Here is a 14684-nt window from a genome sequence, read left to right as displayed (position 1 = left end):
GAAAAGCTGCATGACTGAGCTTTCTTCCTGCTCTCCCAGTGCAGAGGGATGTCCATCCAGACTGTGATATTTGTAGGGGCAGAGGCTGTGTATTTTTATCTCACAGAGCACCAAGCACACACCAGTGGCGGTCCCCTAATAGCAAGACCACTTCCGTTTTACAGGGAGTTTCTATTGCACTTTAAGCTAAATAAAAGTGGGCCAGTTTACAATGCTGCTGTGCATCAGTAGCTTCCGTCATAACTCCACTGGAAGTTGCCGCTGTTTAAAAGGTCTTAGACACCAAAGTAGAAGTGGTCTGATTTTTAAGATCTGTCTGGATCTGCCATTTAGACGCCCACCTTTGAAAGTTCTGACCAGCGTGGGTGCTAAGGATTCCAAAGTAGTTTTCCACATGGGCTGGATTTGCCCCCTGGCTGTGTCCACTACCCCCACCATTCTGCAGTATGCTGGTTGCCTGCCACTCTCCAACAAGTGACTCAGGGTATGTCTACACAGCAAAGAAAAAGCTGCACTTGGCCCTTGCCAGCCGACTCGGACTTGGACTGCAGGGCTGTTTCATTTCTGTGTAGACTTCTGGGCTTGGGAGACCCTTCCACCTCATAGGGTCCCACAACTACACAGCAATGAAACAGCCTCGCAGCCTGAGTTGGCTGGCATGGGCCAGCCACGGGTTTTTCTTTCTTGGGTAGACATACCCCTCAGTGACAATTGCCACCATAGCTTGCATGGATAACACCCCTGTGCCGGTGTCCAACCTCGCTAACCACAACGGGGTGCTGTGCGGGTCGCCCCCTGTGCAGCTCACACTTTGTAAGGCACGGAGTTGATCTGCCCATGTACAGTAAGTCAAACATTAGTTGCATTCAAGGGGTGCTTGTCAGTGCATTAGGCACAGCAGGGAAACCATGAATGAGAAGAATACTGTTGCCAAATGAAGGATCACGCCCAGTGTCTATTTCAACAAGGTATTTTATTGGTCCAGCAGCTGCAAAATATACAAATTTCTGAAAGGCATACCCTGTTCTTAAACTGGCACAGCTTTCATCTCAGGCAATTATTCCCGACATATATACAGAATACAAGTAACATATCATAAGTCAAAATAAAATAAACCCCAAAAGACCTACCCTTCTCTCCAAGCTCTGCAGCATACATTAAATAAATAAACAGCACTTCGCTATAAAATTATAAAAAAATAAATTCAAGTATCACAAAACACACAAAAGTCATTGGTGTGGTTCAGTTAGCCCCTTCTGCCCACCCACCCTGTGTTATAATGGCACGGCCCGGGCCCAATATTTGCTGTTTGTAGAAATAGGAGAATTGGTGTCAAGTTGCCAGGGGAACACGATGGACAGAACCAATCCCAGCAAGCCCCTTTGCTTGACTAACTCCTCCTCCAAGCCACCACCTCTTTGCATCGGGGGATTGGTCTGAAGCGATATTCCACCCCTTTCCCTTTCAACTAAACATGCTCCTTTTCAGACAGAGTCCCAGTTTTTGTAGGCCCCACCAATATGAAGTTATTTTCGGAACGGGAGATACAGTTTGTTTTGAAGTCTGAGTGTGTGTAAAATGGATCCCGGGCCCGAATGTTTGCGTTTGCTGCGTTATCTTTCCGTAGCAGGGGGAGAAAGTTAAACTCCTCGGGAAGCCGTCCAAAAGATAGGTCACTCACTCTCTAAAAATTAGTCTCTCTAAAACGAATGAAACTAAATGGCAGACGTAAAACACGCAGGCAAAAAGGGAACTCTGCATTTATCACAGCTATTCAAAAACAAAAAAATTCTTCCACTTCATCTTTACAAGAATAGCTGTATATAAACAAACCTCACAATGGCAGGTCACCAATAAAAATATCTTCAAGGGTCAGATATGGGCTGAGAGAGCCACTACCGGCCCTTCCCTGGTGCTGCTTTAAAACGTACAAAGGTACAAAGCATTTTCACTGTGCAAGACTAAAGCACTAGGCACTGCGGTTCACCTTTCCAAAGAAGTAACCACATTTCACCAGAGCCCTTCTGCTCCCCTCTGCAGGAACCTCACCTACTAACCAGTTACCTGAAGCAAGAGCGAATACAAAGAAATAAAACAAACATGAGTGGAGAACTCCCCAGCACAATGCTGACAGCTCAGGACCCCCGCCCGCTTTGCTAATGGACTGTAGGGTACATCCTTTCAGCATACGATTCAGCTGCACTTTAAACCGTTAAGACAATAAATGTATTGCTTGAGCTCCACTCTGCTCTTTGGCTCAGCGCTGGCGCACCGGAGAGAGCGTGCGGTGGGGTCAAAAGAGAGCACAGGGACTAGCCAAGATTTAGGGCTTGGCGGGCCAAGGAAAAACGAGACACTACTTCAATAGTCTTCTCCTCTCCCCACTTCTGGAGTGAAGCCAGGCGGGAGCAAATGCTGTACAAGGAGAACACAAGCGCACACGAACTTCTGCACAAACGACACAGTAGTGGTTATTCTTGGGCTTAAGCCCCTGAACTTGAAACACAGAACAGACGGTCAAGAAGAGACTCACATACAGAACAACTGGAAGTTGACCAGTCCCTACGACTAGTCCATAAATTAGTACCTCACACCCACCCTCTACCCCTCCCCACCGCTAATACTGTAACTACCCACTGCTTTGCAGTCTGAATCTTTCAGCTCACGCAGTACAGCATCCAAGTATCTAGGCTTCATCTGTAAGAGGCAGGATTGGAGTGGGGGCTGGGGGGGGAGTCACACCCCTGCCACATGTAAAGTGCAAAACCAAGCAGTTTATAAAAAGAAACTATTGTTTAAATGCCTCTGAATGTGGATTTTTCCACACACACACAAAAGAACTTGCTCCTCACGGACAGACAGACCTCCATGCATCCCCAAGAGGGCTGTGTGTCTGCCAAACCCACCTAGCCTAGCATAGACACCTACTTTAGATCAGCAAATCCTGCTCAAGTGCAGGGTAAAAACCTCTGGGAAGTGGAGGGGGGGGCGGGGGGATGAATGACAAGGAAACGCCTCTTGGATCACATAGGCCTGTGCTCCTCCCCTCCCCCACCCTCAGCCAAACAACAGCAAGGTGGGGCTTCCCCCCAGTCCAAGCCTCACTGCCACGCCCAGTGGCTCAAACCATCTCTCCTCAGCCAGCGCTTCTCAGGTCGAGGCTAAAAGCAGATTCCATTTGTCTCAGAAGCAGATGTACAAGCCCGGCAGATCCCGTTGATATTTACAGAGCTATAGAATTGTTGTTTTGGTAAACACGGCCGTAGAGTTCTGCTTCAACAGTCAAGGATGTCACCCAACTGCCTCTGCCGTCAGGTCACATGCCGCGAAGAGCCTGGCTGCGTGCATATCACAGGCCATCGCCGGTACCAATAAGGAGTGCCCGGTTCACGGAGGAGTTAAAGACATCCCTCCCCTTTTGTATTTCTCTGCTCACCCTGTCTCCTCCACATATATACACACGAACGGGAGGAGACGGAGCAGTACCAGCCATCCCTGCAAGGTCACGTCGCTTACACACAAAAAGAAAGTCCAGCAACTCAGTGCACTAGAAGCACGTTACAGCTTGCTAGGATATATCGAACACCCAAGGAGACATAAAAAGAGATGGCCTATGGATTGGCTGTTGAATCCACTTTTTCCAGGTTGATGAGCTCTTCTCTCTCTCTCTCCCCAACTCAATACAGTCCAGTCGGCAGACGAACAGCTATGGTAGAAGCAGCCAAGGGTCGACCTCGAGTCAAATGGAGGAGTACGATACAAGCAAACATCAGAAATGACGATGAAATGGAATCGGCGTCATCCGTAGGCTTCCAACAGCCCTGAAGAAATCATGATTGCTTCTGGGAGCTGTTCATGTTCTTGCAAAGAAAGAAAGCAAAGCAGGGGTTGGATTTGCCCTGTAACTCGGAAACCAAACAGCAAGAAACTCAGCAGCATCCTGTACATGCAGATGGGACATGGGGAAGGGAAGGCTAACACAGAGCCACTGTAGGGATCACTGCAAAAGCATCTGCTACGTAGGCAGGTCAGACGATGCGCACTGAGGGAACAGCCAGGATTAAATAAACAAAAAAGCAACAGAGGAGATTTTCATCAGCATGCCGCCTGCCTCTCACCCTCTGCCCTCTATTGTTTGTGTCCATGGCCCTCGCTTGTGTCATGTCTGTATTTAGACAGTAAGTGCCTTGCTGGATTCTATACTGCACAGTAATCAACACCAGTGCAGCGTGAATGTGAAATACTACCCATTTTGCACAGGCATAAATGAATACACAAGGCCCAAGTGGGTGGAGACTAGGGATCTGGGTCTTTCTTTGTTTCTGCAGACCTCCTAGCACATATTTGAACCCCAAGTAATTTGCACTAGTGAAGTTGAACCACCAGTTCTCATTTCAGCAAACCTATGCTAAGCACTATCCTGCACGATGGCTGAATGAGACATGCACACACTGGCTGCTCCAGTGGAGCAAGGGAGCTCGGCTTCCTGTAGTCTGCCTCACCGTGAACTACAGATTAAGATCTCCAGACTTTTCACTTGCCCCAATACTGTCTTTAAAAAGCACTAGGGTCTTCCATTGCTGCTCAAGCCTAGACACCATCCAGCTATGGACCTCAACTGTAGCTCTTCAGAACTGCTGTTGCAAAGACATCCACTAAACACCAAGGTCAACTAGAAAAGCATTTTCTAATCCATGCCAAAGAGGTGAAAAGGATGCAAGTCTCAACAGCTAAAGACACACTAGTCACAATGCAAGACTGACACCCTCTGCAGTGGTCACAACACTGAGCAGCTCCCACTAGATATGAGATATGAAGGTTTGTTGTGATTGGCGAGTTTTCCACATCACAACATCCCAGGGAAGGGAAAAGGGGAAAGAGACCAGTTTCTCAACAGAAATCTCAGTCCTGGCTGGGTTTATAGCATGGACCAAGATGCAGAAGTGGGTTGAGATGCTCTCACTGCTATCCAAAGAGACAGGGTCAAGTTAGGGAAGCCAGAGCATGCACTGAGCCATTTACCTTGGAAATATTAGTAAAGAGAAAACTTTAAGGAAGTGATACACAGTTCGTCTTTAAGCATGAAGGGGAAAGAGAGAAGGGGAAAGGAGGGGAAGAGACTTTAAATTTGATTTAATAAAAGTTCATTCAGGATCAAAATAAATAAAAAGACCACACACACACACACACACACACACACACACCCCATTATAGTCAAAAGGCAACAGCTGTCCTCCCCACTTGCTCCCCAGTGCCTAGATCCTACAGTGATGAGCACTTACTATAGTCTCTTCCCAGCAAAGGTGCTAGGCGCCTGGTCTGTGATCTTATTTCCTGCCTGCTTTCTAGGCTACCCGCTATATTGTATAGAACCCTATTAACAACAAAGCATCTAATCCATACTAGGATGGTGGTTCCCAGCCACTGATGCTTCAGGCTCTGGGAGCTAGAATCAGAAGGACGGGACATTAGACACTCCGTGATCCTCAGCTGGTGAAAGTGGTCAGAGTTCCATTGACTTCAATGGCACTACGACAAATTTACATCAGCTGAGCACCTGCCGTCAACCTCGCCATAGACCTACTTAGACCCATGAACAAAACGAGTCAGGGAGTGTACATTAGTGTAACATATATCCCCAAATAGGGGTAAAAGTCAGAAGTTGACTATGACTGGTGCAAGTTGCTCTCTCTTCTAGCTGCTAAGGAGGCCACTTAGAAGCTCATAGAGATTTGGATCAGGGAGGAGGGTGTACGATGATAAACATGTGTCTAAGTCAGCCTAAGATGGGATAACATACAGTCGGGGGGGGGTTGGAAGAACATGCCAGTTACACATCACCTCTGAATTTGGCCCTAATGCCTTAGGTTCCTCTTCCCTACCTTAAATGAGCAAAGCATGAAGGTGCCACCAGTCAGTCAGCAAGGCAAGCGCCAAGCCATAATGGAGTCTGGCCTGCCCTAAGCTTTAGTCTTGCAACTACTGTCAGAACTTGGAGAGCACTGGCTGGGAGCATCAGCTGGTTCAGCAGAGTTCTTGGCCTGGCAAACTGAGATAGCTCTCCCCAAAAGGTTTTGAACCTCTGCTTCAGAGGGGGCATTTTCAGTGGCACAGTTAGCAGCAAGCTGTTCAGTGCCTTTTGATTACAACGTGGACAATATTAAGAAGCAGCCTCAGAAGCAGTAAGGAAAGGAAAAAGCAGCCGTGCATGCCATGCTAGACAAATCAAAAACATAAATCAAGACAAGCCTGCGTTTGTTCTTTAACATACAAGAGCTGAGCTCCCCACAAACGAAAATCTTTGCCCAGGTTTGCTAATGTGACCCATTCCCATTCCCAACAACACAGAGGCTGTTAGATTTAATACTGCAGATAGACTATCACAAGATGAGAGGGAGAGGATAAGAATTAGTGAGATTTGTCAGCGTGTTCCAGCTCCTGTGTTCAAGCACAACTGAATTCTGCCTCATTTTACTGAATGCTGCTCATTTTAGTTAATAGCAAATCCCAGCATCTTGAAACCAACAAGGACAGAGATGCAACATTAACTGTGACTCAGGCTGATCCAGTCAGTGCGTAAGATGATGAACTGATGCCTTCTCACCATTACGCTGTACCTGTCCCCTGGCAGACTACAGAGCACCAGTATGTGCCCATTAGGCTCCCTCTAACTAACATTGTTATTCTGCAACTGATCTGTAGAAAGCCACACAGTATGGAGTACAAAAGCATCAGGAGTTAGGGGCATGCATTCAAAGCTCAGATACAACAATAGCTGGCTGGCAGGCAGGGGGGAAGAGTGATAGCTCAGTGGTTTGAGCATTAGCCTGCTAAACCCAGGGTTGTAAGTTCAATCCTTGAGGGGGCCATTTAGGGAACATGGGGGAGAAAAAAACAAAACAAAAAATCCCACCTCTCAAGAACAGTACTTAGTCCTGCTAATGAAGGCAGGGGACCTTTCAAGGCCACTTCCAGTTCTATGAGATAGGTGTGTGTGTGTGTGTCTCTCTCTCTCTCTATATATATATAAAAGAATCATAATCTTGGCCATAGCTGAAGGTGTCTACTTTACTGTCTACCATCCCCAAGCAAACATGGATAGACTACTCCCAAGAAGCCTCAAATCCTGATTGGCTTGTCACAGTTTTGCAGGTAGATGGATGCCATGTCTAAACAGCCTCCCTTGAGACAGGAGATAAAATCCTTCTAGGGTGAGGGGAGCAACTTGAAGCAGGACCCTCCCCAGGAAGCTCATTTGGTGCAACCTCCCACTCTGTGTTCCCTCTAAGTTGCACACCTGCACAAGAGGGCATCAAGGGCCATGTAACTAATTAGTGGAGCCGCACAGCCAGAGGCGGGCCTGGACCCCGAAGAGGATATGTAAGGTGAGGTGGGGGTGGATGGGGGCAGTGGGGTGGGGAGCATGGGGCATGCAGGGAAAGACACCTCTCTCCCAGCCCCGGGGCTGTGGCGGGGAGAGACGCCTCTCCCCACTGCTGCCTGCCCACACTTTCTGCAGTAGACACACCCCACTTTGGCTGGGTTATACAGAAGGGTAGCAGGATTTGGTGCCTTGACAGATTCAATGTTGTCCTGTTCAATTTCTGACAAAGCCATGATCGGATTCCCTAGCAGAAAGTGTTATAATATAACCTTGCAAATTAGAAAACTCTGAGCATTCAAATGCTAAATGGCAGTTATCTACATAGCTCTTGTAACAGAAAATGATACAAGGCCCTGCATTACTTTTTAGATTATGAAAATAAATACATAGCAAGGTCAACCACAGATGCAGCTTCAGCAACCCTTTAGTAGAAGGGTACAGAAAGCTGCTTAAGTCTGATCAGCAATTCAGGTTTTTTGTTGCACTGGTGGCACGCAACTGCACATCACCTTGATATTGGTGTTGCACATACCAAAATTCATTCCACACATGGAAGGAAAAAATTAGAGGGAACATTGCTCCCACTTGTTGCATTCTAAGGAGGTGGAAAAGTTGTTGTGTGGAAGCCTCTCCATGAGCCAGAGATACAAGCCATCCCTGGCCAGGAGAGAATAGCACGAACGGGTTGGGGAGGACGGAGACTGATTGCACCAGAGGCAAAGCAGCCCCTCTCTCCACCTTCTAATCAGACACTGCTAAACCACATCTGCTGCAGTAGGAGTGTCACAGCTAACAGGAAGCCAAGCCAGCACCCAGGCAGGAAGGAAGGACAAACCAGAACTACAAACCAGATTAGAGGGTACAAGCACAGATGAGAATCCTTAACAGATTCCAATGTCCTTGACCAAATGGTTGGACAGGGAGCAGGAGGGGGACTAGAAGAAGAGAGATTGGGGTTTAGCAGTAGCAGATCCAAGACCCTTGAGTGTTTGAATACCACTGATGGCCCCATCTTTCTCCCCATAAAGATGCATGAATTCCCCCCTAATGAAGGAAGACTTTGGAGCCACAGAATTAAAATCCAGAACTCAATCTAGTTTCACAGCAGCAACAACAAAGAAGATAACAACAAAGCCAGCTGGAAGGTAGGAGACACGCAAAGGAAAAACTCACAAGAAGATACTTACAGACAAGCCTTCCCTAGTAAAGGCTGCAAGGAGACAAAGAGAGAGAGAAAATGGAAAGAGAGGCGTCAGTAACAGCGTGCACGTAGGAAGGGAGTCATTTGAAATCAGCAAGAGGCAATCAACCAAAGAGCAATTCCAAGGTTAATTGGAAGGAGCGCGAGCATGAAGGACACCAAAACTGGAGGCCTCCTTAACCATCCCCTTTAGTGCTAATTGGGAACCAGATGTTAGTGCAAAGCAGCCACCAACCAGAACCTCCAGCAATTCATCCCAGCAATTCATCCCAGCCCGGCAGTGTTTGGACTTGCCACCTTACTTTTTGGGACTGGCCTACAAGACAGTGGAGAGGGCAACAGGGAATTAACATGGACCGCAGGGCACAGGAAGAGCGGACAGACCAGGCAGCATGCTCTTATTACCCACTAATGGGGGCATGGAGTTCCTCTATAACTAAGGTCTCTTCTAAGGCCTGAACAGATGCACTTTTTGGGTATTTGTGTAGCCAACACCCCAGATCTTTAATTGTGGGGGGAACTGACTGGGAGGAAGGAGTTTTACTACTCTATGAAATATCAGACAAGCAATCATGGGGAGAAATAAGCACTAAGCAGTGCCCCTGGAGGAGCTCCTTCCTCTATAATGGACAGAACAAGAAAGCCCACGCATCCCCCTGGGATTTGTGCAACCATACACAGCAGATGGTTCCTGCCAGGCTGCGAATCAAGTCGTGGCCAATAGAGTCAAAGCCAGTTTATCAGCTCCGTGACAGCTGGTCATTAGGGCTGCCGTTCAAGAAGGCAACATAGGCTGTTCTCTTGCCCCACGTCTAGCTAGGCTGGAGTTCTTGGGAGAGCGATGGGAAGGGAAGCAGGTGCGGCCAGGGCATAGGTTCCCAGAGGTCATTATTAAGATAATGTCAAGAATGATTCCCTCTTTGCAGCATCTAGAACTAAACTCCAATCTAGTAAAGGGCAGCTAGATCCCAGAGAAGGAAGGAGTGGAGATGCCAATGAATGATCTGGAATGGGAGTGGGCAAACCAGCACCATGCATCCATTTAGAAGCTTGCACAGTAGCTGAGTTCAGAGGCACTTGAATGGGGCCAGAGAGAAACATTAAATTTCAACAACACAGTTGCTCAGTTCAGCCTGGATTTGGATTTTCCTGGGCTTCCAAGGGTCCCAAGAAGCAAGAGACTGAACAGCGAGTTAATTTTAGGTGCTTTTAATAGAAGGGAGGGCAGGGCGCTGGTGGTAAACTAACTAAATTTAGCTCAAAGACAGCAGCATAATTAAAATAATCAAAGGCTCCTCCCTAGATTAATAAGCGACAAGAAGCGCACAACAATAAAGAGAAGAAGGAGGATTCGACTAACTTGTCCAGGCAGCTGCGTGGGCACCTCTTGGGGCATACAGACTGGCAGGGCAGCAGAAGAAGAAGCCACATGCTCGTCAAAGCTGTTGATGCGAGGCTTTTTGGTGGGCTCTGGGCTTGCTAGAGGGGTAACACTATTACGTCTCATGAGCGGGTTAGGTCCCTTCTTTGCTTCCTAAATTAAAGCGAGACAAAGACAAAAAGGAAGAAGGCGAAAGTTATGAAAAAAAGCAATTTTAAATTCTCCTCTATTTCCCCACCCCAAAAAAACCCCCAACTACATATATGGTGCGTGTCTGATGCATTAATGTCCCTGATCACTAAGTGCAACACAAAGGTCAGGAGAGACATTCCAAGGGAGAAAACCCTACGCTCTGAACCCTTCTGGGTCTACGCACACAGAAAAGGCCATGACTTGTGGTGACAGTTGACTAGAACAGGAAGGTTCTTCTGTCTCCTTCTCAAGATCTTTCCCGCAGACCCAAACAGATAGGCAAGTGGAGAGCACAAAAGCAAGCAGCACAGGAGGGAGCTAGTCTAGCCAATGAGAGCGACTGATTCGGCAATTGGACAGAGCAGCCAGGGAAGTTCCACTGCAAAGGGCTTATGCTCCCCTATGGGATGTTCTGCTTCTTGGAACTGCCCGTAATTCCTGGGTGAAAGGGAGCGACAGCTAGCCGTGCAGCATGTTGGAGAACAACCAGAGCAATTTGTGCTTGTCTAGCTTTATTTTCTCACCACAGCCTAGCTCTTGTTATTGCTGCAGAACCCATTGCTACAATACAGCAGCTGTCAAAGGATTCAGAAGCTCTTGATCTACGCTACCTAGCCGGGAATTGCTTCACCCATTGCCGACTACAGGCGGGAAAGGCTGACTTCTAGCAACACTACGATGCAGTTTAGGACAGGAAGTGAAGAAGAAAGAAATAGCCACCTGAAAGGGGGACAATTTAAATTGGATCTGTGAGCACAGCACCTGTGAACACTGTGCTGGAGCATGCCTTCAGTGCCAACACCGTGGAAGTATGCCATCTCCTAAATCATCAGCGCCACTGCTCGTAGTACCTACATGTTCCTGTCTGTGTACTGGCCAGGCTTAACTCTGCTTAGCTTACAAGCCCACAGCACCAGCTGTTACACCACAGCACATTCATCTTGCTCCCTAAAGGAGACTGCCAACATTTTCCCTTCCTCTCCCACAAGCACACAGCGCACTCACCCCTTCTGCTTAACAAGGAATGTGGCCTGATGGCTCTGTCCCTAACTACGGTGCTGCAGAAATCATTCCCTGCCTCCTCCTCAGGCATTTATCAGTCTAGGCTCATTGGCTGTCAGACGGCCTGATCCAAAGCCCGATGAAAGTCTGTCCATTGACTTCAGTGGGCTTGGGATCAAACCCCTAGCATGTAGGGGGAAGCACCTGAAGGCAGGTTGAGGGGTCAGGGTCTTTAATTTCTGAAGCCTCCTCATCTGCCTGCAACACCTGAAGCCAGTTCTAAAATGGCTGCTCATGGTGCCCAGCCAAGCGATCTCCCGCCCCCTCTTGAAGTCCTTGTTGCCGGCTAACATTAGGAGGAAGGAGAGAGAGTGACTGAAAGATCTAAAGCAAAGCACAACTCACCTCTGACTGGTCTCTGTGAGTGTTCACCGCTTCGACGTTCAGACAGACGGACTCCACTCGGCAACCTGCAGTGAGGAGCGAGAGACTATCAGCAATTTATGGTTCCTCATTACTTTAGGGTGGAGGCCAAAGGCCTCAGTCTGGCTCAGGGACCCACTGGGCTAGGCAGTGCACAAACACACAGGAAGAGAGCTCCAGTCCTGCCCAGAGGAGCCTACAATCTATCCTGAGCCGAGGTGCAACCATTAGCAAACACTTCACCCAACCGCGCGAGCCAGCCCATCAAGGAAAAACGTTCCACTTACCATAGGCCACAGGTGTCAGCTTCAGCACCGTGTGAAGGGGGCATTTCAGGTAGGGCATTTCAGCTGGAGGAACGGCAAACAAGGTGGGGGAGGGGAGGTTAGTGACAACAGAGGTGGCAGAATCCATTCTGCAAATGTATGGACAGACTCTACCCCTCTGTAGAGGCCGGTGGGAACTCCCCTCCCCGTGTATAACTCAGCACACTGCCTAGGTCACCCGAAGCACAGGCAAAACAAGTGTCCACCCAGGGCTCCACTCTACAGCTGGCCCAACACCCCTGGCGAGTTCCGATCTCCCACTTCAGCAGTAAGATCGGACTGGGAGACTAAATGCCCCCTCCTCGGCAACTCGGGGACTCCTCAGGCCAACCCTGGAGCTCACTTGGCGGGGCCAGAGTTCCAACAGACGTTCAGAGGAATGACACTGCAGCAGCCCAGAAGCTGGAGCAGGGACCAGCAGCACAGGAGAGGACCTATACTCTCAGTGACCAGACCACGCATGATACAGCAGCAGCTCAGGCTGGTGCAATGCCACTTAAAATACTGCGAGTGTCATATGGCCCAGTCTTTGCAGACACAGAACTATGTGCACCAAGCAGCTCTCCCAACACCATCCAACTTCGAGAACTCTTTCCAGGAGTGTGTGCAAGGAGTCTCTTTCTCTCTGAGCTTCTGTACAATACACTCCTTCCCCCCTCCCCTTGCATCCCAATGTAGAACAGCCGGAAGCAACATGGGACCCAACTGCCTCCCGCTAAGACTGCCAGGGTGAGTGTCACATACCCGCGCTCTTGTCTAGGAAATAAGCCAGAAGGCACCGCATCACAGCCTGGTGACAGATCACAAGGACGTTCTCCTGCCTCTCCAGCTCCATGATGACTGGCTCCAGGCGCTGCACCAGATCTTGGTATGACTGCAAAATAAACAGAGCTAGAGATAAATTCACAGAGCACAGTCAGGAGTTACAAGGAGTCAAAAGCAAAGCCACCGTTTTGGTCCATCTTTAAACCAAGTGAAACCCACAAAAATCCTGGAGTTTGGAGTTGTATCCATGACTTACAGGACAAAAGCAGCTGGAACACTGTTGAAATGATGCTTTACGTGGGGGCGGTAACAGAAGGAGTTTCCTTCTCCTACTGGATTCTTTTAAACTGGACATATATTCACAACCCCCCTCTCCTACTCCATAGAAGAATCACCGCCACCATTTGAGATCCACCCAACCTTTCCACAATGCCAGCGAGAGTTTGCCTGGAAGTTATGCCCTTCTGCTTAAGCAGATCGGTTCTGAACCATGAACATCTCTCAGCTCAAAAATGAATTTAGCGTTGGTGAAAGGTTCTAAATCAATCAGCCTTACAGACTGAGGTCTTCCATCTAGTCAGAGTACAGGAGGCAGAGGCAGTGCAAGATCTCCCACACCGCCAACCTGTTTTAACTCTGAATGATAGGGACCACCCTCTACAAATCAGGAGGTAGTTTTGGCTCAGTGGAACATCTGGCCCTTGGCTTCTCTGCAGAGACGGTCAGCAAGGGTGCCAAGCATGGTGGCCATCTACCCGCTAGGAATTGACTTTAAGTCACAAGTAACATGGATTTGAACTGATGAACTTGTGGCAAAAGGCTCTATGGCCCATTAGCCAACCCTTCAAAGTAATTTCAGCAGTTGTCTAAAATGAACACACCACATCTCATGATAGAACACTAAACACAAAGTCACTTCTCTGCTCTGGTACTGGGAGGAGAAAGAACCTCAGCAACAGACAGAATTCTGCTTTCATATCTGCACTGGAAACCAGAAGGGTTTATTAAGCTACATGGAGTTTTTGAGGATAATAATATCTGTTTCAGAAGCTCGTTCTTCTACAAGAACCATAAACTTTGGAGGACTGGCATACAGAAACAAGAGCGGTAGCTGGTGGGAATTTTAGAACCCTATGGTCAATATTACGCATACCACTATTCCATAACTTTGAAATCCACAAGCCTGTATTTTTCCAGAAGCTGGTGGATATTCCTCATACATCTTTGCCTTTATTCCAGAGCACGGAACTAAACTCCCATGTCAACGGACAAACATCACTTCATCACCCTTAAAAATGTACCATCAGCTCACTCCCCCAGCCAGCAGAGAGCGCTGGAGAGATGCTACCATCAGCCTCAGGAGGGTGCCTTCGGGCAGGGGAGTAAAGAGAACTCCTTTGGGCTGAAAGATGCTATTTTACATTAAATATAGGACCAGATTCAGATACTTTTACTCGGGTTAAGCAGCACCTTATGCCTCGAGTGGTCTTCATGAAATCAACGGGACCATCCATCAACTTGACTAAGGAATCAGAACCAGCCCGTAATAATTTGACAAGTGCCCAAAGGGGTCAGCACTCTCATCTAGTTACCACTTTGACTCAAAGTACTCAGAGATCCTAGACTGACCCATTTATTTTCTGCCCTCTAGGCTGGATGCAGAGTGGAAGGGTATATGGGTATGACAGGAAAGTATGTGGTGTTTTAGGCCAGTCACGTCCCAGAGGGTTTCTCTGCAGACATACCTCTCCAGAAGGGTAGCGGTAATAGTATTTGTCCTGATCGCGTAAAGCAAATTCCTCCGGGTGCTTCTCCTTGATCTCTTCGTAAGTCATCTCTTCGCATACACCCTGCGGGAACAAGACATCCCCTGAGGTTATTTACTGGGCTCCAGACAACAGAGCTGCAGGTGCCAACCAATGCAGGTACCAGGCAGCCTTATGGCAAACCCTCCTCCTGCACATAGAGAATAACCTGCAATTGAGCCCCTAAGAATTTACCTGTGCAGTG

At 48.2% G+C, this 14684-nt stretch overlaps 1 protein-coding gene across 10 annotated transcripts in view; it reads right to left on the bottom strand.

The window, feature by feature from the left end:
- Positions 1 to 973: 973 nt before the first annotated feature.
- PFKFB3 (6-phosphofructo-2-kinase/fructose-2,6-biphosphatase 3) overlaps positions 974 to 14684 on the bottom strand; it is a 70216-nt gene continuing 56505 nt past the window's right edge. For 9 of the 10 annotated variants that reach the window (XM_044978461.1, XM_044978436.1, XM_044978476.1 and 6 more), the window contains 6 exons: positions 14420 to 14524; positions 12654 to 12783; positions 11871 to 11933; positions 11566 to 11630; positions 9946 to 10119; positions 974 to 3860 (listed from right to left, as the gene is read on the bottom strand). In XM_044978461.1, coding sequence (XP_044834396.1) covers positions 3831 to 3860; positions 9946 to 10119; positions 11566 to 11630; positions 11871 to 11933; positions 12654 to 12783; positions 14420 to 14524 — 567 coding nt within the window. In that variant the 3' untranslated portion in view covers positions 974 to 3830. Of the gene's footprint in view, positions 3861 to 8571; positions 8595 to 9945; positions 10120 to 11565; positions 11631 to 11870; positions 11934 to 12653; positions 12784 to 14419; positions 14525 to 14684 lie in introns of all 10 variants that reach the window. The other variant, XM_044978428.1, reaches the window with a different exon arrangement.

The sequence above is a fragment of the Mauremys mutica genome, chromosome 1 (assembly GCF_020497125.1).
Source record: "Mauremys mutica isolate MM-2020 ecotype Southern chromosome 1, ASM2049712v1, whole genome shotgun sequence".
NCBI classification, from domain to species: Eukaryota; Metazoa; Chordata; order Testudines; family Geoemydidae; genus Mauremys; species Mauremys mutica.
This window is presented reverse-complemented; position numbering and strand designations above follow the sequence as displayed.